This window comes from Acipenser ruthenus, chromosome 1 (assembly GCF_902713425.1).
Source record: "Acipenser ruthenus chromosome 1, fAciRut3.2 maternal haplotype, whole genome shotgun sequence".
Lineage (NCBI taxonomy): Eukaryota > Metazoa > Chordata > Actinopteri > Acipenseriformes > Acipenseridae > Acipenser > Acipenser ruthenus.
In genome coordinates, this window is record NC_081189.1 from 16,156,818 (window position 1) to 16,183,487 (window position 26,670).

Below are 26,670 nucleotides of genomic sequence, written 5' to 3' on the forward strand. Positions count from 1 at the left end.
GGGGCCCTGGCTTCTGGACTATCTTCCCCACCCCCAATTAGTGTCAGGCATACAGTATACTGTACAATTCAATTCAATGCAGTGCCAGGCCTAGTATTACTGTACTCCTGAGAGCTGAGAAATGTATGACTTTTCTGGAAAGCATATACATTTTTTTTTTTAAACATCAAAATTAGTGTCATTATAGTCTCCTTGCAGTGCTTGAACTAACATCATAATAACTCAACCTGATACAAAAGTAATATAATGTTCATTCTTCCTGATAAAGCAGCACAATGGAACTACAGCTATGGCCAAAAGTTATGGCCATAAAGTCAAATGAAACCTGATGAAAAACAGTAAGTGAATTGCATACCACTTTGTAGTGTTCGATATACTTAACGAAAATCTGACAAATTAAAATGTGACATTTTGAAATCTAACATGAAATGATACTGTACTACTATTATGGCTTCCGGTAGACACTTGCGATATCATTTTGTAGTTTCTGTGATGTTAAATAAAAGACCAAAAATATGTTTGTTTTTTTTTAATTATGTCTCAAAATTAAATTTCTACTTGGTGCAAAACTTTTGGCCATAGCTGTATATACAAGTACTAAACCTAGAACACCTGTCCTACTTAGCATTAAAATAAGGGTTCCCCAATCCTACTGAAAGCTACAAGTATGTGGGCAACATTCAAACTATAGGGATAGATACAGATCAAGACATAAGCAAGCACAACCACAAATTTTTTAAATAAAGCTGTTGTAAGTGGAACAGAGTTTATGCTGTAGTCACTGCTATTTCCACAAATATTGTTATTTAAAAAAATACAAGACACTATACATTTTGGAGAGCATACAATACCTAAAGCAGTTATTTTATTTTTAATATTCCACCCCCAAATGTTCATGATATAGCATCAGCTTTTAAATAGATAATCACTATATTTTAGAAAAAAAACTGATGTAATAATATTACAAACCCAGTGTATCCTCCTGTTATCAAATGCATTGTTCCCATGTTGGTCTTTATTATACATTTTCCAAATAAAAAATCATGTGGTTGGTCTATTCAGTATTTTCCAGTTTCTTGTTGAATTCTTAATAATTTACTCAAATAGTTAATATTAACTCATATTGCAGGTGAGGTTTGCTGCTTTCACGCAGATGAAATTAAACAAAACAGGATCTTGGCAAGCGCAGTGTGGCTTAAAAACTCTACAGCATACAGTATAAACTGAAGGGTAATACTACCCTGTAAATCAAAAATCTGTATCAGGTTTTAAAAGAATGCAGTGACTGTGGTCGCTGTATCAGATCCAAAATTCATCTGGCCTACATTTGATTTTTCAGTCCCTGAGGAATAAAGCAGGGATCATTTTTTTTGCTCAGTTCTTCATTGAAGTGTTGGACACATACGGCAGCAACATTTTGTTTCCTTGTATTTTATGATAAATGTGCAAATTCCATAAATATGTATAAGAGCATTATTCCAAAGCATTCAACAAACTGTACAGTTTCCTGATGAATACATCCCAATCAACTGGCATGTTGATCATCATCTGGCTCCGACCTGTGCCGCTTGCAGATTCATAACTGTGTCCTTAATGCTCAGATTCTGCATCCACCTAAAGTTACTCTATTCACACTACCCAAATAATACACGATCATCATGTCTTGAAAACATTGATTAATTATGTTATAGAATACTTTCAATTATAATGAAAATAAAATACTTTTGTTTGAATGCGGATATGTGTATTTTTGTCAGCACTGCATAAACTGGTTATTGGATTATTCTGCAGCAAGCAGATGCTGTCACAAAGGCAAGGGTGATTGGTGTTGATTGCCATGGTAATTTAGTAATTCCAATTTAAACAACTGAAAGATACAGCGGCTTGAATGCGCTGATTCCTGCTGACTGCTTCATTAGCCTCAGTGGAGAGCAGCAATCAGCATGAATTCAAGCAGCTGTTTGGTCAATTGTTTCAACTTGAATGGTAAATTAGACCAATCAATATCACTGACCCACACTTGACCCACACTTGTATATCCATTTATACAAGTCTGAAATGTGCAGCTTTGAAGCAAACATGTATTTTAATTTTAAAACATGTTATCTGGTACTACACCAGGTTAAAGAAATGTCTGTTTGCAAGAGGTCAGCCCTTCACTGGTTTCTTTCCTGTCAATAACCAATCTGCTGCTTCCCATATTTACTGACGTGCTTTAACCCAAAAGACACATGGGGTGAAAAGACCAGGGAGGCAAGGCAGTAACAGACTTCCTGGAAGGCAAGCAAACTTAGTAGTGTATTACCAAAAAAACAGGGTGCTTTAACAGGTGTCTTTAAAAACTGCACATTGGAGATCTACGTAGCTAGGGAACTGCTAAACCATATTTGACTTCCTGGTGACCGAGATGCAGAGTTGGTCGTCTGGCTCTGAAAGATTTCGTGAGATTTTACCCCCCTAAAATTTCAGGGTAAAGGGAGTAAAAATATTTGGCGTCTCAGGCGTTACCTTGAGACTTGTAAAGGTTCCTGATGTGTTTAATTTTAGAATATTTAAAAATATCTAAAACATCATCTCTATAAAAAAAATAAAAAAAAACTTTTTTCCCCTCCTCTCCTGTTAATAACATTTTATGGGCTGAATATCTTGAACTAAACATTTTAATTAACTTGATAACATGTTAATTTCTTCTATTTTTACAATGTCTGTCAAAACAGCAGCACTGTAATAGTTTAGTGGCACGTTGGACAACCTCCCACAATCGTTATACTAGCTCCAGTCTGTAAATGCTGGAAAAGTCACCTGGCTGAAATGCAGGGGACTATTAATCTGCAGTCTCGACGGAATGAGTGGCCTACGATTCATTGCACAAAGACGTCAGTAGTTCATTAGGTCTCGTTTTTATTGATGGATGTGACCAAGAAATCCTTTGTGCGTCACTCCAGATGCGTCGAACTGCTAAGCAACGGCCACTTCAATCAAATCCGAAGAGTCGAACGGTGACCATTTGCGAACTGATCCACGTGTGAAATGTTGGTAAGACAAAGTAGTATTTCTAGCTAAATCCTCTGATACTGCAGACAGTAATAATATGAATCTTAACCAGTAACATATCCATAACTAGGCATGCGACACAGACAGTACCAACTCTGCAGTGCCAGGTGCAAGAGACCTGCTGTGTGCGTGTCAGCTTCCCTAACGAAGATTGTATCTACTCAGTCAAACAAGTATTCAGCAGCAACATGCATATAACAAAAAACATGACATCGTAAATCACTTGTGCTGTATAATTTATTGCTGTACTACTAAACAAAAACAAAACACGCTGACTTACCTTTCCATTTGTTGGGGGTTCTTGTATATAAATGTTACTCATTGTTTTCTTCTGGTTGAAACAATTAAATTATATAACTGAAAACAGACAGAATAAAATATAAAAATATTTTCCCTTCGACTTCCGACAATAATAACCACACACGAGCTAAATCAGAGAAAGCAATGTAAATATACCGCCATGTTGTTGAAACACAAACTCACTCATGGAAAAAATAGGGGTGAATTCACGACCAAGGTGTGCACATTTAAAATATCAAGAAAATAAAACCAATTAAACTATGTGTTAATAAAAAAGAAACTAAGTATATTAAATACATAAAGGTTAATTATTACATTCTAACAGAAAAACGCTGTATTGTACGTATTTATTTGTTTGTCCACCCCTTCAAAATTGGTAACTTCACTTTGGTACATCGGGTGTCACAGGCTAAAAATTCCCAGCGGAACGTTACCAAATTCAAAAATTGTAAGTTATGATATGACATGATTAATTTGTTGTATGACTGGAGAATAATAATATTTATTAAAAAAAATGATTTAATAATTTTAGTAAATGTCACTCCATGATTTACAGGGCATACCACGGGCTTTATTGATTATGAATAATAAACTGCGTATATGATTATTACTGCTTCAGGTTACACAGACATGTTGGGCATTGTTTGTGTTATGTTAGTAAAAACATGGTTATAATTAGGTCTAAACGAGTTGCACTTTTTAAAAAAAATGCTGGTAAAATAACTGGGGGAAAGTAATGGCATGTTTCACTTTTTTTTGTTTCCAGTAGGACCGAACTAACTGATGAAACATTGAGCAAGTTTTGAAAGTGTTTGAATTTTGCTGTCCGGAGAAGCAACTATAGTCGCTTTCTGTTTTTTAAATCCTCAACATGGCATTTCCAGGTTGTTATACTATTTATTATTATACATTTATGTGTACAGATTCGAGTCATTAGATATCAAGTAATGCTTAATACTGTCAGGTAATTAATCACGTACATGTTGTCTGTCTACTGAGGGCACGGTGTTACACGCAATAATATAATATATCCTACAGTATGCTCTATTTTTATTATATGAAAAAAAAAAAACAGGACATCATCGGTGTGTTTTGTTTTGTCTTGTCTTGTCACCACCGACTTGGCTGGATTCACACGCGATTGAAACACGAGCAGAGGTTGGCAAAGTCGGCACTTACCTCAGTCTAGTAGTCCTAGTTAAAGAAAGTACTTAACCGTGGAATTGAATAAATGAAATTGACCGCATACATGGTCTAACGTTTATTTAGAGTTACGGTATAAGTATATAGGCATATACAATTATGATAACGTCTGCAGAAACTAGCATGAATCTGTGGAGTATACAGAGGCGTCTTTCTGTACTGTAACTGTATGGCACGCTTTCATTTACATACAGAGTCGATTATGGATGGAAATGGCTCACCCATTCCAGATTTTACTACGAGCTTGATTAGCCACGGTGTAATAGGTAACAAGCTCAGGTGTGTCTACTTATTAAACTCGTAGTAAACCAGGAATGGATCAAACTCTGTAGTATGACTCTAATTTCCATCTCTGAGAAACGCTTATCAAATGGTATGAAACTTACAAAGAACTGGGGCATCCCACTACTGTCTGCGTGACATTTTTACAGATGAAAGGGGAATATAATTGTAATCTACAAAGATGGTGCTTTGAGAAAATAAAATTTGAATGGCCCATCCAAATGTCAAATTTCTGCTTAATTGGACCAGCTGTTCAATTACAGTAGGATGAGCCTTATTATTATTATTTATTTATTAGCAAACTTACAGTTGTTACAAACTATCACATTACAAGACATCGCATTACAGATAAGAGCAGTTATAAAACACAATAAAATCAGTAGTAAGAGCAAATTCAAATGAGACAAAATACAGTAAATAATTACGTTTGAGAGCGAGTGCGACTATCTTAGTCTGTGAAACCATCCATTAATGCATTTTGATGCTAATGTACATGTGTTAATCATTTAAGGGCGTTTTTTTTCAGACACATTTTCTTTCTTTGTGCAGACTAAAATTACAAAATGTTACCCATATTGGCGCTTTTGTGCATTTCTCCCTCTGCTGATTATGTATTTCTTAGTCATATTGTGCATCTAATTTTCACAAAGTAAATTTTAGGAAGAAGCCACAGTGTATAATTTTATTAGTGGTCAGCTTCTGGGTTTAGTCCTCTTGTAGAGAGCTCTTTGTAAAAAAGGCTTTCAATTACTTACATTTCTGTACCACGCATTACAGAAATAGTGCATGCAATATAGAAAAAAATTATATTGTTGCTAAGCAACGGCCATGATTTTACAGAGTGCTTTCTCATAGTTATTATTCTACTGAAATTAGTTGCGTCTTTGAAGAATGTATCTTTTGTGTTAATCCATTTTGATGTAAAACAGGCCAACATAAGAATGTCTGTTCTGTCAATGTTCAAATTTACTGATATTTTATTGATGAATGAGATTTGTTTTGGTTGATGACCTACATTTCTTCAAGATGCTTCTTGCAATGTAATGGTCAGTAATGGCTGTGTGGGCAGTATAGCTCAAGTAAATAACATTTTGTTTAATCCTTTTCTTGACTGCTTGAATATGAATTACCTTTCAGAACTAGAAATGTTACGTTACTGTATAGTCAAGCTAAATCTTATCTGAAATAAAAAGAATGGACACAGACATAGTGGGTGTCGAGAAATCCATGAGGGTTGAACTGCTGTGCCCCTTCTAGTCCACTTGGCATTATCAGATGAATGCAATATTTTTTTTAATTGGAATAATATTTTAGTCATTCAGATACAAAAATGATTTAGTTTCTGTTCAAGAGAATTTTCAAACATTAAAATGCCTCCTTGGTGTTTAAGGATTTTTTCATGGACCACCACTGGCATGGGATCAAAAGCATATAGTCTAGATTTACTAGTATTGGTAGTTTTGCTGTTAAACTGTTATGCTTGTAAAATTGCAAATGGAAAAATGTGGTTTAATTTTACCAGTAATTGACTAATTATTCCATGAAAAAATAGCAGTAGTTTTATTTATTTATTTTATTTATGTATTTATTTGACAGGGACAACGTATCATTTTTTTACATTTTATTACATGTCATAAGCTGTATTGCACCCAGATTTATGGATGAGCAAATTTTCATTGGCAGTCCCTGACTTGTGCATGCATGACTTATTTATCAATCTACTAGGCACATTTTTCAACAAAGGTTTGTATTCAAGTGTGTCGTCTGAAGGGGACTTTATTGTTGGGTTACAGCTGTTATTGTTGGTAACAACTCCCCAGTAATGTTGTTGAAGCCGACACCCTGGGATCCTTCAAGAAGCAGCTTGATGAGATTCTGGGCTCAATAAGCTACTAACAACCAAACGAGCAAGATGGGCCGAATGGCCTCCTCTCGTTTGTAAACTTTCTTATGTTTGAAATCCCGTAATGAAGAATTAAATTCAAATGATTTATTATTGTGTAGGTCTTGCAGTACATAGCCTTTCAGCTGTACATTCAACGCACTTCTTGAATGTGAGAAAGGCACTGCATCTACAAAGCTATACATGTGTTTTCGTTAAATGAAAGCCCTTGACATTTTTATAAAATGTGGAGAAAAGCATCACATTTCCCACAAACAGGCCCTATGGCCTGTCAAAGTTTTTTTTTCAGTAAAAGTAAAGACTTTTTGGTATACATTACTTTGCAGGATTTAATAGAAATATGACAGTGTTAATCTTGTTCCAGGTCCAAATAAGGATATCAGGGCAGGATGCAAGAAATGTGGATACCGTAAGTATTTGTAAATGTGTATATTTTTACACAAACCTGCAGCTCAATCAAATAACACAACTTTTTCCTTTCCTCTTTTTTAAATTGTATGTGCAAGTCATGCGTTTAGTTGAAAAGCTTCAGTGTCTCCTTGTTGTTTTAAATGTAAGCTTATGTATATATTTAAAAACAGTTTTAAACAGAAATCAGATAATGATCAGTTACCTAATCCTGGGAGAAAGCTCAGGTACAGCGATGGTCTGTCACCAGGAGAGGCTTCAGGTATGCATTTCTCACTAGCAGTAATCAGTGCCTGTCTTGTATATCTTGTGTGTGTTAAGCTAAACTTTGCTTGCTCTGTTTTGCTAACAATATCTTAACACTATCAATTTCTTGGTGTGTCAGCAATGTTGCTTCAGACACAGAACATCCATCCCTTCTACACAAGGTCATATTTACCCCACTTTATAAATTCCTTGTTCATCTGTATTCTGAGGGGTAAACATCCTCCCACAACCGCTTACCTTGGAGCTGTGCTGAGCCACAGTGTTCTCAAGTGTGCTCAAATTATTTGTTTAACCTTCATTAACCCTATACTGGTACGTGTCTTGATACTTTATTATGGTATTGTTACGTATGGTATTGTAATATCTTTAACTACAAATGTGTTATTTTGCTTTTGTTTTAGCGGGTCACTTGACATTTGAGTGTCGTAATTTTGTACGCGTGGATCCCAAAAAGGACATTGTTCTGGATGTCAGCAGCACTAGTAGTGAAGACAGTGATGAAGAAGAAGAGCAGGAGGGACTGGGAACTAAAAAGCTGCCGACGGGCACCAACAACAAGAGTAGGTGTTCAATGACCTTCTGTAATACAGTAGAGAAATACATGTTTGCTGTGAATGCTTTCCTCGATTGTGTCAGAAGGAAATACTGCAGGTGATCTGTGGTATGCATGGCAGACTTAACTGGACCTTGTATTATTATCACCAGTACGTAAAGAACAAAGTGTTCTAGGGTCATTGGTGAGGCTAAGAAAAGGAGGTCTGTAATATTTGATAGACAAAGTTTTTTTTGTATTATATATCTACCTAACCTTTCAGATTTTAAATTAAACCAGTCTCTTGTTTCTAGTCTTAGTTCTGTTTTTCTGGTATAATTAAACATACAACAGCAATCTTGCTGTATTTTCATGTGCACTGAAAAGCAAGACAGATTAAAAAAAAATAATAAACATGTTCTGTAGTTCCTGGTTTGAACAACTACTCAGAATTACTGTATAAATTATTCTGTAATCTAGTCAGAAAGGTTTGCATGCGGATGCCTACTGCTAGTTAATTAAATAACCCTTTTTTATGTTCATGGCGGGGAGGTTAAATAGTGTAGGATATAAATAAATCTCACCAAATGATCTTATGAAACATAACACTGCAGTTAAAACATTGTAAATATGCACACAAACATTTTAGTATTATTGTTCTGTTAATACACTGTTACTACATAAAGACTGACTCAACATTCACATTTTTATCCCAGGATTAGCATGTATGTGCTTATTCAGTAAACCGGTATCCTATTTACTTTTAGTGTTGTTTAGTTTGCTGATTTTTATGTGCACAGTCAGGAGCGTGAACGGGCGTGTTTGTGTTAACGTGATTCGCCCACAGTAAGTGATGGACGGTATAAACTCCCACACAGTAATCTGACATTCAAAATGTCCACCAAACACCAGTACAGTAAACAAAACAAACACACGTTGTGACGGTCGGGCGGTTCCTACACAACAGTATTCTAATCCCAGACTGGAAAACAGCCATGCCAGCCCCGTGCACACATACACAGAAAAAACAAACAAACAAACAAAACAAAATAGATACAGTGCCTTGCGAAAGTATTCGGCCCCCTTGAACTTTGCGACCTTTTGCCACATTTCAGGCTTCAAACATAAAGATATGAAACTGTAATTTTTTGTGAAGAATCAACAACAAGTGGGACACAATCATGAAGTGGAACGAAATTTATTGGATATTTCAAACTTTTTTAACAAATAAAAAACTGAAAAATTGGGCGTGCAAAATTATTCAGCCCCTTTACTTTCAGTGCAGCAAACTCTCTCCAGAAGTTCAGTGAGGATCTCTGAATGATCCAATGTTGACCTAAATGACTAATGATGATAAATAGAATCCACCTGTGTGTAATCAAGTCTCCGTATAAATGCACCTGCACTGTGATAGTCTCAGAGGTCCGTTTAAAGCGCAGAGAGCATCATGAAGAACAAGGAACACACCAGGCAGGTCCGAGATACTGTTGTGGAGAAGTATAAAGCCGGATTTGGATACAAAAAGATTTCCCAAGCTTTAAACATCCCAAGGAGCACTGTGCAAGCGATAATATTGAAATGGAAGGAGTATCAGACCACTGCAAATCTACCAAGACCTGGCCGTCCCTCTAAACTTTCAGCTCATACAAGGAGAAGACTGATCAGAGATGCAGCCAAGAGGCCCATGATCACTCTGGATGAACTGCAGAGATCTACAGCTGAGGTGGGAGACTCTGTCCATAGGACAACAATCAGTCGTATACTGCACAAATCTGGCCTTTATGGAAGAGTGGCAAGAAGAAAGCCATTTCTTAAAGATATCCATAAAAAGTGTCGTTTACAGTTTGCCACAAGCCACCTGGGAGACGCACCAAACATGTGGAAGAAGGTGCTCTGGTCAGATGAAACCAAAATCGAACTTTTTGGCAACAATGCAAAACGTTATGTTTGGCGTAAAAGCAACACAGCTCATCACCCTGAACACACCATCCCCACTGTCAAACATGGTGGTGGCAGCATCATGGTTTGGGCCTGATTTTCTTCAGCAGGGACAGGGAAGATGGTTAAAATTGATGGGAAGATGGATGGAGCCAAATACAGGACCATTCTGGAAGAAAACCTGATGGAGTCTGCAAAAGACCTGAGACTGGGACGGAGATTTGTCTTCCAACAAGACAATGATCCAAAACATAAAGCAAAATCTACAATGGAATGGTTCACAAATAAACATATCCAGGTGTTAGAATGGCCAAGTCAAAGTCCAGACCTGAATCCAATCGAGAATCTGTGGAAAGAACTGAAAACTGCTGTTCACAAATGCTCTCCATCCAACCTCACTGAGCTCGAGCTGTTTTGCAAGGAGGAATGGGCAAAAATTTCAGTCTCTCGATGTGCAAAACTGATAGAGACATACCCCAAGCGACTTACAGCTGTAATCGCAGCAAAAGGTGGCGCTACAAAGTATTAACTTAAGGGGGCTGAATAATTTTGCACGCCCAATTTTTCAGTTTTTTATTTGTTAAAAAAGTTTGAAATATCCAATAAATTTCGTTCCACTTCATGATTGTGTCCCACTTGTTGTTGATTCTTCACAAAAAATTACAGTTTCATATCTTTATGTTTGAAGCCTGAAATGTGGCAAAAGGTCGCAAAGTTCAAGGGGGCCGAATACTTTCGCAAGGCACTGTATATCCCATCTTATCGAAAGCGGGTGGTGATCAGAACCCCAAATGATAACTCACTTTGTTAATAGTTAGTTAAACCTAGGACATCATAGCACCTTTTTTCTTTTAATTTTAATTTACTTCAAATAATAACAATAATATCAAAGTGATTATAGGCCTAATTCTTAAAATCACCAAACGCAAACAAGCTAGCTCCACAGAGTTCCTAACTAAACAAAATATCAAGTTGTAGCATCGACAAGACGAAACAAAACAATTAACAGCGTTACTTATCTGCAAAGGTTGTCTTGTTTGGGTTAAAGTGCTACTCCTCTTTATTTGATCAGACTCCAAACAGGTAACTATTTTCAGTTTGTTCTTGGCTTTTGGTTTGAATTCAGCGGTCTCCACTGTGTTATCCAACAGATGACGGCCAACTAGACAGCCCTTAGGTCTGCCACAGCTTGTATGCAGTTAAAAATCTTCATTAAAACACTCATTACACTAATAAATGTTTTTATTAAAACCTATGAATGTAATTAAACGTTGTGCAAAAAAGTAATGCAAGTGCAGAAATGGACAGTACAGGTAGACTACATTACTGCAAATTGCTTCCAGCAAAGAACTCTGATATACGCACGGGATGGTCTTTTTTTGCAAGTATGGATGGCAAACTTTGTCAGCGTTTTCTAAAAAATAACAATTCGGCTCTATATTCGGATGCTGCTCCATTTCTACGATGCAGTATGCACATACTTAGCCATTCAGAAAACAATTCACCAGTCATTCAGGCGGTTCTGTTTGCACGGTAAACCACAGGCAGGCAATGAACTCCTCTAAAACAACATGGGGTTTTCGATTTGTCAATCAAGTTACGGGCAGCAGTGTGGAGTAATGGTTAGGGCTCTGGACTCTTGACCGGGGGGTCGTGGGTCCAATCCCAGGTGGGGGACACTGCTGCTGTACCCTTGAGCAAGGTACAGTAAAAACCTAACTGTATAAATGGGTAATTGTATGTAAAAAAATAATGTGATATCTTGTAACAATTGTAAGTCGCCCAGGGTAAGTGCGTCTGCTAAGAAATAAATAATAATAATTTATTCACTGCCATATTACAGCAAAGCAGGACTGAAATTATTTCCTTTCCTCTTTCCAGCCATGCTTGCTTGCTGTTGTAGTCAGTGCTGTTTTTTCAAACCGTAAACCCTGCAGTGCGTACATGGATTAAATAGCCGAGGTACAGTACAGGGATAATCGCTCAGTAACGAGGTGCAAACAGCTGATTGATCAATCTGTCAAGCTTTTATACAGTAAAGTGCTGCCTTTTGTATTGCAATCTATATGAATAGCAAGGTAACAAGGTGAAAACATCTGATTGGTGGATTAGTAAGTGCGATTCCTACAGTAATAAGCCGTGTGTTTGTTATTTAAATCTATGCGAATGGAACATAACGAGATCCTAACAGCTGAGTTTGCCCGAAACATACGGCGTGCTTAACATGGTAGAAACTATGCCTTTGTTATTGAAATCAATGGGAATGGCAAACGCTATTTGTCCAATATAAATGGCTGCCCGGAATAACCCTGTACAGTGTAAGTGGTGGATATTGTATTATATTTTAATACTTCTAACAATAATATATCAGTAATAAAATGTAGTGGTAATTGAGTTTTAAATAGTCTACATAGGTATATATAGGTGGACTAGGCAAGCCATTCCAATATTCAGGGGAACAAAAAATAGAGCACATGAAGGATTTGAAGGCAGATGATGTGAAGAAACAAACTTAGGTCAGTCTTACACTTGGACCACCTAGGAAGAATCTCTTATGCCCACATCTTTTACTTACAGATGCACTTGAATCAGAAACGCCTTGAGTGTAGTTCCATTTAAAATCAGTAGAACAATTCAGATTATTAATAGTAATATTGTGCTAATCTGTACTTTGATAAGATGTCTCCTGAGATTTACAGCTACTGCTTTAGCAGTCATATTGGAAGCTGTATGGGGTTGATTGGTGTGGTTCCTGAAATTCTTAATCATGTGCAGAAGATGACTGCCAGTTAGACCAATCTTATGAGTAAATCTTATAGCACTGACATACTTTTTTGTATTTTACACACAGTTTATGTTGAAGTTTTACTTTTCACAATGACATGCCCATATAATTATAATTTACTTGGTATACGTATATTTAGTTATGTGGTATTTATAATTGCATCACATTCAGATTTGTACATTTATATGTTGATAATTCTCAATAAATATTAAATGCCAATAATAATTATAATAAATATGAATGTTTTGTTTGATATGCACAGTTACTCATATAAGCTACCAGTATCAACTTACTCTGCTAGAGATTGAGAAAGAGAAGTTAACCATGGAGAGAGAAAGATTAGAGATGGAAAAGGAAATACTAGCAATAAATAAGCAGCATCTCTTATTGGAGCAGAAATGGCTTGAAGCGCTTAGCCAGGCAAAGTGTACAGCAGCAACCACTCTGTCCAAGAATCAAGGCGAAAAGTTTTCATTTTAATGCCACAGTAACGATTCCGTTTTCAGTAGCAATCTCTTCTCTAGTTTAATGCTGTTTCTTCAGATAGCAGTGGATCGTTTAAAAAAAAAAAAAAAAAAAGTTTTGTTACACATTGTTTCATAATTGCATCTGTTTTGCAACAGATGTGACTTTGCATACACTATAGAGTCTTACAGTCTATCTTTCCGTATCAAAGGTACTCGTAGGGATGCATTTTGATTCCACTAGGGGCATTGCATCTAATTTCCTAAAATGTTAAACCTATAAAGTAAACATGTTTAAACTTGATCATACTGTGTGCAAGGAGATTAACCAATATAAAAACCCATCATAATTGTTTGGAATAATATGCTATTAATGGACTATATGTAAAAAGCATCTATGTGTAAGTAAACTTAAGCCATACAACTGTATAAACACTTTAAGGATTACATTTGATCATGTTAAACACTTAGACAAAATTCTAAAAGTTTAATGTCTGTAGCATTTAAAGGGTTACACTCTAATGTATGTAGATATTACCAGTTAAATGGAATACTATGCTACATTAAAATTGCTTGTTCTGCATTTTCACACAAATATAACACTGAACTCTCTTTTAAAAATGTTTTTGTAAACTATTTGTATGTGTGGTCAAAGATCCTCAAAGTTATTCAGCCATGAGCATGCATTATTATAAAGGTATAGGGCATGGCACTAGTTTTTCTCAGATAAAGTTACTGTACTAGCCTTAATTCTGACCCTTTTATTTTGCTCAATTTCCTCTTCCTCTGATTGGAAGCTTTCTATCTGTTTCAATTTAGTGGCACATTGTGTCAGGACTGTTTTTGGTTTCCTGTGATTTGAAGCACAAAGGCTTTTGTGAAATGAGTTAATGAACCATTGTGGTCATAGCTTGTAAAAAAAGAAAACACTTTCATGAGGCTGTTAAGCTCACAATGAACTCTACAGTATACAGTATCTTAAATGCGCACTGTGTGGGATGTGTTGTGGCTCACTTATGATTCAAATGCGTCAGGAAGTTTACTTCTCATATGACACAGATGAATTCATATTAAATGGAAAATGTTACCTGTGCACCTGTTCATAATGTTTAAGGAGTAGATTATTTACTGTGATCTGTGTTAAACCAAGCTGCACTGATGATGCAGAATATTTCAGCGATACTGTATCTACAGTATTGGCACTCTACACATAATATAAAATAATTCAAGAAAGCATGTTAAATACAAGTAATTAGTGAACATTAGCCACTAATTAATAGGACAAAAAACAAAATACACAATTTCTGTTAGTTTAACAATCATTATTTACAATTTCAAATATTTGTTCATCACAAAAGTATTGGCACCTTTACATTAAAACAAAAAATGTAATAAAGTAATTTAAAATGTATATTCTTTGATTGAAACCCCTTGCACAGTAACTAAGCTCCATTACAAAGTCAATAGGCAGAAAAAGAGATAATTATTTCCAACATCTGTTGAAGAAGAACATTTTGGCAACACAGCAGGTAATGGTCAAGACAAAGTTGGATTCACGTTTGAGAAAAGCACTCATAGCAAACTACAACAAAGAAAATTTCTACAGAACAGTATCAAAGAAATACGGAATACCAAAATCCACAATCGGAGCATTAATCAAGAAGTACCAAAGAACAAATTTAACTAAGACACTTGAAAGAAGTGGATGACCAAAGAAAATTACGTGTACAGCAGGTAGGAGGATCGTCCCAGCAGCTAAAAAAAATCCAAGATTAACATGAAAGAACTGTACAAAGGCACCTGAACACAGAAGAGTTTTATTCATGTAGACCTATCTGCAAACCACTTTTTAAAGAAAACGAATAAAACAGTCAAATTTGAACTGCAGTATGTTTGGAGAAATAAGATAAAGCCATCAATGAAGAAAAGCTTGTAACTGCAGTTAAATATGGGGGTTATTTGATCATGATATGGGGGTGTGTGACAGAAAGACAATGATTCTTGGTGGTAAATCTCCCTCCCGACTTGTGAGGGCACTAAGTAATGGGAACAGAGTACCCTGGACTGTTTGGCCTGACACTTAATTCCTAGGTGTGACAGGTTGGCTGAGTCGTCTGACGTCAGGCAGAAGCAGGAAGGGAAAAAATACTGACACCAGGGAAGTACTGCAGGTAAAGGCTGCGTTTGCCACACTGTGCTCGCAGAGCAAAATAAAAAGGTTAAACAAAACAAAATCACGAACACAAACAACGTGATCAGGCTGGGCTATAGCCTTCACTGATCCTTAGGTTTTCTTTTCAATCTCAGTCTCTCTGCTCGCTCTCTCCTTAACACCCACCTCGAGTGCCGAGAGCTGCAGGCTTTTATAACAGGTGACCATCTCCCGATTAGCAACAAATTAAATCACCTAATTAATTCGGGAGATGGCCACCTTCTGCACGAGTTTTTTAAAATACCATGTGGATGGGGCTTCCCATCCACGTTACTAAACAGTATAAAATAAACAAACGGCTACGCCGTCACTAAACAAAACAATACCAAAACAAACGGCGCTCGCCGTCATGTAAATAATAAATCATAATACAAAACAAATACAAAATACACTGCACAGGGGCAGAGGAGACCCCGTTCTAAACTAAAATAAACAAATCAATGTACAGGGCTGCTCGCCCTGTTACACTAGGGTTAAAAGGAAGTCGGTCATTTAGAAAGGGGGTGGTGCACTAACTCTTCGACCCAGGAAAATGATGTGGCAGCCACGGATTGGAGGAGCGGCTGCAATTGTTTACCAAGGGGTCATGTGTGACGGTATAAATAGGGGACGAAGCAACGTAATCTGTTCCTTCGTTTTGATAAGAGAACAACCTGGAAGGACCTGTGGTTCATGTAGAGAAAATCATGAGTGTTTTGTTTGTTTATTGTTGTGTCTGAATTATACTTGTGTGATTGTTTAGACGGCTAAACATGATCCACGAGCTGTTGCAAAAGGCCAGCACGAACCCGGACACTTTGTTTACACTAATACTGTATGTTCACCACGAGCACTAGAGCATGCACTGTGGACTGGTGTTTATGTTTGTGTGTGTGTTATGTGTGGGTGAATTAAAACAGAACTGTTATTATTTCGGGGCCAACCCACGGATTACAGATAAGCAATACACGCTGCTGTATTGCTTCTCATTGACATTGTTATTATTTACTGTTGTTCGCCATCAGGCATTTGGATTACGAAAGACAACCATTAAACAACATTGCACCTGGATTATAATTGTCTGTCTGTTTATTGATCACCTGTACACTGTTAACCACGTTGCCACAGGGTGTTTTAACATTCATGTGTTTGAAGATTGAATGAATGCAGCCATGTATCAAAACAAGTACAATGTTACCATCTGCTCGTAGGCTGATTGGCAGACAGTTTATCTTCCAACACGACAACAACCCAAAGGATGCGGCTAAGTCCACTCTGGAATTCTTGAAGAAAACGAAGATAAAAGTTCAGAAATGCCCTTCACATCACAGTCTCAATCCAATAGAAATGCTTTGGACTCATCTGAAAAAAGCTGTAGCCAAGCATTATGTTTCCAATCTGTCTGAACTGAATGAAATATGCAAGACAGAATGAGCCCAGATATTTCCAACAAGTGGGAGCAGGTCACACACACACACACACACATATATATATATATATTACACACACACATACACACAATCCTGTTGTTATCTCTACTGTACCTGGCAGCCATCAATTCCTTCATTTTGCACCAGGCAAAATATCAGTAGGAGAGATATCATCTTGAAGATAGCCACAGAGCTTCAGCAGGAACATTTCGATCAGAAAACTGCAAAGCTGAATGACACACGCAAAAGCTAACACATGTTACTTTCTTTTTAAATTAAAAACTACTTTCGTGTTTAATGTTTTGTATGTACATATACCTGTTTACACACTAGTTTCTTTTAAAATGTTTATTTTATTATATATTTTTTTCATTTTTTTAAGTAGTGCTTTATATGTGGCAAGTTAGAAAATAAACCCTTTTATGTTTAATTGTTCATTTAAATACGGCTTTTCGGCTGTGCAGATGTTTGATATGATGTGCTTGAATAAAACTTTTGAGTTGTATCTGATAGTTTGTCTTTCATTTTAATATTGATGTTGTTTAAAATGTACTGTGATCATGGCTGCCGTCGGTGGTTTTAGATATGAGTATAACCGCGGCAGTTCTAGTGTTAATGTGGTCATTTTTGTGGCGCATGTCTAGAATAATATTGTCTGGCATTAGGTTAGAGTAAATTAAAATTAAAATCTAAATTACACGAAATTCCCACCCCTAGTATACATTTCAATATATTAATGTTGACTGATAGTCCTCAGTTGAATCTAATTGACTCATAAGGATTCCTAAGGCTGGTAATAATAATAATAAAAAAAATATTTTTCAGATTCAAATTTGTAAGAACTCTTAACAATAAGACCAGTCTACGTTTAATACAGTGTGTGTATAAAATGTCCTAACAAGCAGATTTGCATTTCAGATTCAAATGAAGAACCCAAGAAGGGACCGCATAAAAAGAAAAGTAAGGAGAAGTCTTCCCATAAAAAGTTAAGAAAGAGGTAACTGCAGCTTTTCTTATGTTTGTGTGTTATGTCCCCGTCCATGTCCACATGGAGCAAATGCATCTCCTTTGTCCTGAAACGTTTAGCAGCTTCAGATGTCATTTTAATTGCTTGATTTACATTCCCCTTATTAGGTTATGATGTTAGCAATCATCCTGATGGTTATTTTTCTCCAGTATTGAGTTACACTCATTGAGCGCATTTGCAAACCCCCCACCGCCGCAGCTGCTACTGCAAATATCTCATAACCCATTTAAGCCAGCAACGTCAAATTAGTGTTGTGGCAGCCACCTTGAGGTCACATGACTTTTGAAGCTACAGCAGCATACAGACGGTACACAACCAGAGTCTTTTTCATATTTCAAGTTTATTTCATGTTTATAAACCACTCTATCTGATGTATATGTCTGTTTTTCAAATGTGATCATATTCAATTTACAAGACTGTATCCATGGTTACAAACCATTCAGATATGTCATTCCACTTACATTTCTGATCCTGTGGTTTCTTTGCTTTTGTTCAGAAAAGAGACTCCATTCTAGTTCCCCTGATGTTAAGGCTTTTTCTTTTTTTCTTGCACGCATTCTCTGTTTAAGTAGTAGTTGCATTAGCACAGAGCTTTCAGCCTTGCTCAGGGATGATTATTATTATTATTATTATTATTATTATTATTATTATTATTATTATTCTTCATTTCAACCCTTTTAGTTTTGAACAGCACATGAAAAGTATTGCTAATGTTTAAACTCTACTATTTAGCCTTCAAAAAATCTATATGTGGCTTGGTGAGCATCTGTTCAAGTGGACTTGAATGTTTTTCTGTCTCTATTCATTAAGAGCATGACTCATCATTCCCAGTCACGCACATCCAGGTAAATTGGTTGGTTGTGAGCTCTTATACAGGTACCATAATGTAAAAATGTTGTGAAGGATATATCTGATATCTGACAAGTAATGGCTACCTGTTTCAAACAATCATTCTCACTCTGTTGGAAATGATGAAAGTATCATTCTGCACACGGCGAGTTCAAATCAGAAAAACAAGTGGTTTGCAAAGGACACCTACTGTCACTTTTAAAGCTCTAATGAATATTTCTGTGACGTCAATGAATCCGTACTGGAATCTGTAAAGTATAAGGTTGATCATCCATAAAAAGGATTGCCTATATTATAAAAGACAAATGTAGGGTTATTGTACAAGCTACCCAGCAGTCACATACTTAGATATCACTGCATTTATTAATATAGCCAAATACATTTAGCAAAAAGCAAATTACTTTTAGTATAGATAATAAAATTGCCAAATAATAAAGTCTTTGTTACAAATTAAACATTTAAAATGACAATAAACAATTATACTGGTACTATTAATAATTATACAGAAAGTATTTGTCACCAAGGGAGTATACAAAGTATGAAATACCTATATAATGTATGCCAAACGTAGTGGACATGTTAGGCTTTTATCGAGTGGTAACCTTGGTCAGTTTCTAAGCAGACAGAGTGCAATTTACTGCTCTGGATTTAATCATTTTTAATAGGGAGCTCTAACACACTGTGTAGATTAAACAAATGATTCTGAAATGTCACCTTCATTACTCCCTTGTAACACAATAGCTGCTCAATCAGGCTTTGACTTGGCTGACCTGTTACTGTGGAAACTGTGATTTAGTTGAGTTGAGACAGTCAGAGACTGTGTGCAGTGAGCAAAGTAAAACATTATAAAATAAATTACCACTATTTCATAATTTGCAAGCAACATATAATAAAGGTTAAACGCATGTATGTATTCTTATGTTGGTATAATATTACATTGATACTTTATTAACTGGAATATGACACTTAATAATGAATTAGGTCTTTGTCGATTTGTTTTACAGTCAACCCTCTTTATACCGCCTGGTAAGGGCCATGGGCAAAAACAGGCAGTAAGCGAGGGTGGCGTTATAGTGAGGATCAACAACAAAAAAACACACACACACACCCACAACCTTCTATGTTTGCAATAAATTCAAACGTTTTATTTTGTTATACAATTACAGTATCTCCAGGCCATTTTAATAAAACATTAATCTTTTTTAAAACTACAGTACTAGTTCTTAACACAACAGTAGGTATACTAGTGATGTTTCATCATATTTTCCCATCTGTATGGAACATATATGGTTACTTTTGAGGAACAGTTTACACTTAAAAAAAAAATAAAAAAATAACACTCATTTAGTGTCAAATAACCCAAACAATTCCATAAAAAACAAAATACAATTTTTTTTTAGTCATTTGAACATTTTTGGCACGACTGTAAGCCTGCTGAATACCCTCCCCCCACTGAACGATGCCATTTATTTATTTCACAAAGCAATTTAAGCTCAACAGAATTCTTTTTTAAACAGTTAAAAAAAAAAAAAGAAACCTTGAATATGTACAGGCAAACACTTTTCTTAAACGAAAAGTAAAATAAATATATATACAGTGCCTTGCATAAGTATTCACCCCCCTTGGACTTTTCCACATTTTGTAGTGTTACAACCTGGAATTAAAATGGATTTAATTGGGATTTTTACCATTTGATTTACACAACATACTTAACACTTTGAAGGTGCAAAATATTTTTATTGTGACACAAAAGTTAATTAAACAAAAAAAAAGACATTTGTTGGTTGCATAAGTATTCACCCCCCTGAGTCAATACTTGGTAGAAGCACCTTTGGCAGCAATTACAACTGTGAGTTTTTTTGGGTAAGTCTCTACCAGCTTTGCACATCTGGATCCTGCAATTGTTGCCCATTCTTTTTGGCAAAATTGCTCAAGCTCTGTCAAGTTGGATGGGGACCGTAGGTGAACAGCAATTTTCAAGTCTTGCCACAGATTCTCAATCGGATTGAGGTCTGGGCTTTGGCTGGGCCATTCTAAGACATTCAAGTTCTTGTTTTTAAACCACTCCAGTGTAGCTTTGGCTGTGTGTTTAGGGTCATTGTCCTGCTGGAAGGTGAACCTCTGCCCCAGTCCCAGGTCTCTTGCAGACTGAAACAGGTTTTCCTCAAGTATTTCCCTGTATTTGGCTCCATCCATCTTGCCCTCAATCCTGACCAGTTTCCCAGTCCCTGCCGATGAAAAGAATCCCCATAACATGATGCTGCCACCACCATGCTTCACCGTGGGGATGGTGTTCTCAGGGTGATGAGCAGTGTTGGCTTTGCGCCACACATAGCATTTTGTGCTAAGGCCAAAAAGTTCAATTTTGGTCTCATCAGACCAGACAACCTTTTTCCACATGTTTGCTGCGTTTCCCACATGCCTTTTGGCAAAATCCAAACGGGATTTGATATGGGTTTTTTTCAGCAATGGCTTTCTTTTCGCCACTCTTTCATAAAGTCCAGCTTTGTGGAGCGTCCGGGTTATAGTTGTCCCATGGACGATTTCTCCCATCTCAGCTGTGGACCTCTCCAGCTTCTTCAGAGTTACCATTTGCCTTTTGGTTGCTTCTCTGACTAATGCCCTCCTTACCTGGTCACTGAGTTTTGGTGGACGGCATTCTCTTGGCAGAGTCACGGTTGTGCCATATTCTTTCCATTTTTTAATAATGGATTTAACGGTGCTCCGGTGGATGTTCAGAGTTTGGGATATTTTTTTATAACCCAACCCTGATTGGTGCTTCTCCAGAACTTTATCCTGGCCTTGTTGTGATAGCTCCTTGGTCTTCATGATGCTGTTTGTTTAGATATGTTCTCTAACAAACTCTGGGGCCTTCCAGAAACAGGTGTATTTAATCTGAGATCATGTGACACTTTAATTGCGCACATGTGGACTCCATTCAACTAATTATGTGACTTCTGAAGGCAATTGGTTGCACCAGAGCTTATTTAGGTGTGTCACAGCAAAGGGGGTGAATACTTATGCAATCAAGACTTTTCAGTTTTGTAACACTACAAAATGTGGAAAAGTCCAAGGGGGGTGAATACTTATGCAAGGCACTGTATATATTCTGCTGTTTACAAAACTGATGCTTTAGTTTAAGTCAGCCTTCATTTGTGCAAAACTTGCACGTAAACAAACAAACCTCTTGCCGTACTTTTTTTTTTTTTTTTTTACTGTGGTTTTTTAAAGTCACTTATTTTAGACTGCGTCAAGCCTTTTTCAGGGCAAACCTGAAAAATAGCACTGTTTTTATATTGGTGACATTTGTTCAGAGAGAATAGCTGGCGGTATGCAAGGGTGGCATTATGAAGGGGGGGGCGGTATAACGTTGGACAACTGCACCTCTCTTTAACCTCTTTAAGGGAAAAGCTGTTCTTTTGTAATTTGTATAAACTCGGTTGAGACAGAAGGACATACCACCTTAATCTGGACATGCTTCATCTACTAAGGTACTCGGCACGTCATCCTGATGGTTACATGCAGGAGTCAGGCCCCATCTGCTAAATAACATATTTCAGTGAATACATTTGATACCATTTTATTTTGTTTTTTAGATCGTGCTCATCAAGTGACGATGAAGAGGACCATCATAAGAAAAAGAAACAGAAAACCCACAAGAAGAAAAAGAAACAAGAAAAGAAACACAAGAAGGAAAAACGGCCCAAGAAGGAGGGAAAGAAAAGCAAAGAGAAAAGACGTTCATCTTCATCTTCCGACAGTTCCATTGCTGCTTCTGACACCGACTGAAAGTATTCAGCTGCAGAATAGACACTGCCTTAGACAAACAAAAATAATCACACAGGCATGATTTCTCATACAATTCAGACAGCCTTCTGTAATGCTTAAAAAAAGAAAGAAAAGATCTTGCTTACTGTTGTGTATTATATTATGCTCCAATAACAATTATATTTTTTAATACAATCACAATTTATGCTCATGGCCTTGGTCACTAATCAACTGCTCCTGAAGCAATTCCACTATGCACGCCAATCTCCAGTTATAGTGTTGTGTCTGAATAAATAGGCCTCTCTCAATCAAGTTGTTTTCTCTGTTTCAATAATATCAGTCATTTAAAATGACTGACATCAAACACATGGTGGGGGTAGTGAAGGGGACAGCAAGTAGTGAAATACTTCAATCTGCTACTGTTTAGTAAAAACTGAAAGCATCAGTACAGGTACATATAATCTCAAATTTCTTGTCTTCTATGATGAAGTTTCATATGCTAAATATCTTCAGGGAGTATTTAAGTATCCTAGTCAGAGAAGGAAACTGACACAAAATGCCAGTAACTTCGAACTTAATAGGACTAATCAAGGACTATTGTTCAAATATGGGTTTCAATGATAAATAGTATGCAAATCCATTCAAGTGAAAAGGCCAGTAAAACTGGTATATACAATCAAGTCTTTACTAACAGTCTTGCTCTGGCCTGAAATTCAATTCTACTGTATTTCTTCATTGTATACTATAGGATGGACTTTTTTAAATTAACATTTGTTGCCAGTTCTACCACATTCAGAATGCTTGCTAATTACAGAATCTTGGTATCCCTGAATAATCACCTGCTCTTCAAAAATAGCTTAATAAGCAAGACATCCCACAGGTGCAGTTGTACCAAAATGTCATCAATTTACTATTTGAGAGGGATATTCTTTTGTTTTGCCCCTCTAAAATGTGTTTCTGCAATGGAGTCTGCCAAGACTGGTTCTTCATTCAATGTAAACGCCTATTGTTTTTGTTCTTTTAAGAAATATTATTTTGTTTAATGTTAATTCAAATGTAACGCAAGTATGTCATAAATGACAAGATAATTACTATTTTAATAACTTCAAGTGCATTCCTAGCGCTGTAAAATCTACAATCTTGTATTACACTTACACTGTTAGATATAAACAATCTAAGTAACGTTTTGAAACAATTGCTGTACATCGTTATGATTTTCAATGGGATATCTGTTGTTCCAAAGCATATTTAATTGGAATTAATTATAATTTTGAATTCATTATTTTAAAGTTACTAGTATAATTTGTGATATAGTGTCTAATAAAAATGTATAGCAGTACAGTATAATTAGAAAAGTAAAATACTGTTTGAAAGATATTTAGATGTTCCTATAATATTCCATTTGACGTTACGTGCATTTGAAACCATTGTTTTTAATTGCGTAAATATTGTTATTCTGAAATCTAATACAAGAGTGCAGGTATGTAGGTCATTTCTTTATGTGGATTGTCATTAATGGAATCTCTGAAAGCAGCTTTTATAGGAAAACATCACTAAGACAATAAACCTGGAGGCTTGAATTCTGGATTTCTGTATGTATGTATGTTTGTCGATGTTCGCTTAACATGTAGCCATACAGATATGAGGAAAACAGAGTAGGTATGCCATGTCTTCGCATTAGCGCCTCATGAGTATTTTTCAGATCCATAAATAAAATTAAAATGTCAGTATATTATGTTTTTGTTATTATTATTGCAGTTAAAGACTAATTAAAAAAAATTGTTGTAATATTTTCACATGGTATTTATATCCTCCAAAGTTTAGATCAATTGAATAGACCCCAATGGGGTATGAAACTGATTTAAATAAATGTGCAAAGATAAATTGTAATAGACAGTTTATGGCTGTTGCAGTGTTTGGTAATGTGTGCTTTCAAAGGTGTAAATCTTTTAAAATACACTTTCTTATCTGTCGTTTTTCTACCGGCATTGATCTTTTTGATAAACAGACATCCTTTTCACTTCAGATGAAAATGTTTTTCCTGCCACACAAAGTAGGTGTAATCAGGAGGTGTAACACTCCCAAGTAGTTCATTGCCACTTCATCATTTCTTTGTTGACTACAGCTATGGCCAAAAGTTTAGCATCATTTTAGAGACATAATAAAAATAAAAACTATGAACATAATTTAGATATTTTATTTAACATTGTGTAATCAAATAAACTACAAAGTGATATATGGAAGCTGTACTAGTGGTATTTTATGTTCAATTTTGTAATGTTATTTAGCAGGTTTAATTCGACTTTATGAAGTAAAATTAGTTAATTCTATAGGGTGATGCTAAACTTTTGGCCATAGCTGTAGGACTATTTGACCTCATGCTGAATACTATTGCTCGTATGGGGGATGAATCTATGCTTTTCCAGAGAGTGCTTTAATTTGTTTTTATTATTTTTAACAACATAAACTACTCAAAGAATGATTCTTGCTGCCTAAAAACAAGCCGTCCAATCTAAAGTCACCAAGATGCAACATCGCATTTCCAGTAGGCCCTGCTGCTTGAACACTATTTTACAGCTCAGATGGATAGTTCTGACACCAAGCAATAGAGTGGCTTATACAGCACACAGGTCACAAAGCAAGTCAATGAATGTGCTGGAGGAGGGCCTTAGGAATCAAACAATCAGGCTATGATGGCTCTCTACAACATAAAACCTCGCTCACATGTGCTACATCTCGTTTAATAAGCACATTGTTATAGTGTTTGAGACCACCACGATCACAGTTCATTTACAGGCAAACCAGACTGGGACAAGAATCCGGAGATTTGCCTCTATTATTACAATATTTACAATGTTTAATGTCACTTTGTAATACTACAAAAAAGCATTCTTCCTTGGCTAATGATCTTCAGTCAAGTGTGGTGAATCTCAAGAGATCAGTCTTGTAGAAAATGTATCCTGCTTAAAATATGTTTTGATGTTCCTCTTTAATTTCCATCATAACCTTACATATTCACAACAGGCTTTATCAAACATTTCACATTCTGTGGTTTGAAAAAAGTCAATAATGCCCAAAAGTGGGAGGACTGTTAAGGTCTGGGCAATGATGAAGCAGGATTTGTGCTTCATGGAACACCACCATCAAGCTCTTTCAAGTTACTGAATTTAAAGTCTTATTCTTCACTGCTTAAAATTGTATTCATTTTATGGTGTTCATGGGCCCAAACCTACAGTATCTTCAACCTATGTATGTCAAAAACATGACACAATACAATACAATATCAATGAACTAGCAAGAACATATAATCACCCAATAATTTAGGCAGAAGTTCACAGATACATATATTATTATTTTAAAGTGTATATTATTAGAGCATACACATAGCCATGTGTAAGGCATTGAAACAGACTGGCTGAAATGTTTGTTTCAGAGGAATACATTTGTGTCACAATACACTTTATTTACATGTTTTTTTGTTTTGTGTATCCCCAAGTGTTGCTTGTTGCTTGTTGCTAGATACTCGTGACTTCCAGTTGTGTCACAGTAGCCTGCAGTTTTTCATTAATCATTTTTACAGCCCCAGATGATGTCTCTCCTCTGGACAATGAGCCTGTTCTTTTCTCCTCTGGCTTGCTCGTGTTGTTCATAGTTTCTATAAAAGGCACAACAAGAAAACACTTCACTATGCACAGTTATATGCAGACACCCTTTTAAACTACCCTGCTGAAATACTCATCCACATACATACATCCAGAGAAACAACAACAAAGAAAATGCATATTTCACATACAGTACAGCTGCATTAACATATTATGAAAGGGTGGACCAAGTGGTCACAGTCAGGCAAACAAAGTAATTGCAAATAAAACAAGCCAAACTAAAGTCACCTTACCACATCCTTGTTAACGAAATGAAACTTTTGTACCATGCTAGCATCTATTTAGTCTCTCACTCCTGCTGATTGATACATCCTTAATTATTACATTGCCAAACAAAGGCCCCAGTTTCTTCCATTCCAGCCACATCCTCACATGGCTGAAATGGAGGGTGTCAGGGAAATATTTTCCTGCAGGGATAGTGAATTGTAACCCGATCCCTGCCGAGTTACACAAAATATAAATGAATGATGTGGCAGGGGAACCTCACTCTGACACAATATATATACAAACATATATTTGAGCAGTATGCTGTCAATATCAGTGTTGAGATTGGAAATCATGGGTTTGTGACTTTTACTAAATCTCGAAAATAACAAATGATGGGGGT

General features: G+C 36.2%; 2 protein-coding genes across 7 annotated transcripts in view; one reads left to right on the forward strand and one right to left on the reverse strand.

The window, feature by feature from the left end:
* The window catches only part of LOC117404007 (spliceosome-associated protein CWC27 homolog), an 88,349-nt gene extending 83,647 nt beyond the window's left edge, over positions 1–4,702 (reverse strand). The window contains exons 1-2 of one of the 2 annotated variants that reach the window (XM_059009934.1): positions 4,534–4,702; positions 3,335–3,411 (exon numbers count right to left, since the gene is read on the reverse strand). In XM_059009934.1, coding sequence (XP_058865917.1) covers positions 3,335–3,376 — 42 coding nt within the window. In that variant the 5' untranslated portion in view covers positions 3,377–3,411; positions 4,534–4,702. Of the gene's footprint in view, positions 1–3,334; positions 3,532–4,533 lie in introns of those variants that run through there. The other variant, XM_059009898.1, reaches the window with a different exon arrangement.
* LOC117404019 (protein SREK1IP1-like) lies at positions 2,327–22,709 on the forward strand. 5 transcript variants are annotated; one of them, XM_059011297.1, is made up of 6 exons: positions 2,327–2,470; positions 4,121–4,238; positions 7,107–7,151; positions 7,819–7,977; positions 17,676–17,754; positions 22,230–22,709. In XM_059011297.1, the coding sequence occupies exons 2-6, from the start codon at positions 4,226–4,228 to the stop codon at positions 22,420–22,422; spliced, it is 489 nt and encodes a 162-aa protein (XP_058867280.1). In that variant the 5' UTR covers positions 2,327–2,470; positions 4,121–4,225; the 3' UTR covers positions 22,423–22,709. The 5 variants fall into 5 exon arrangements, with proteins under 5 accessions (XP_058867280.1, XP_034780049.2, XP_034780048.2 ...); XM_034924158.2 differs by lacking the exon at positions 2,327–2,470 and adding an exon at positions 2,790–3,036; XM_034924157.2 differs by lacking the exon at positions 2,327–2,470 and adding an exon at positions 3,705–3,802.
* Positions 22,710–26,670: the final 3,961 nt, after the last annotated feature.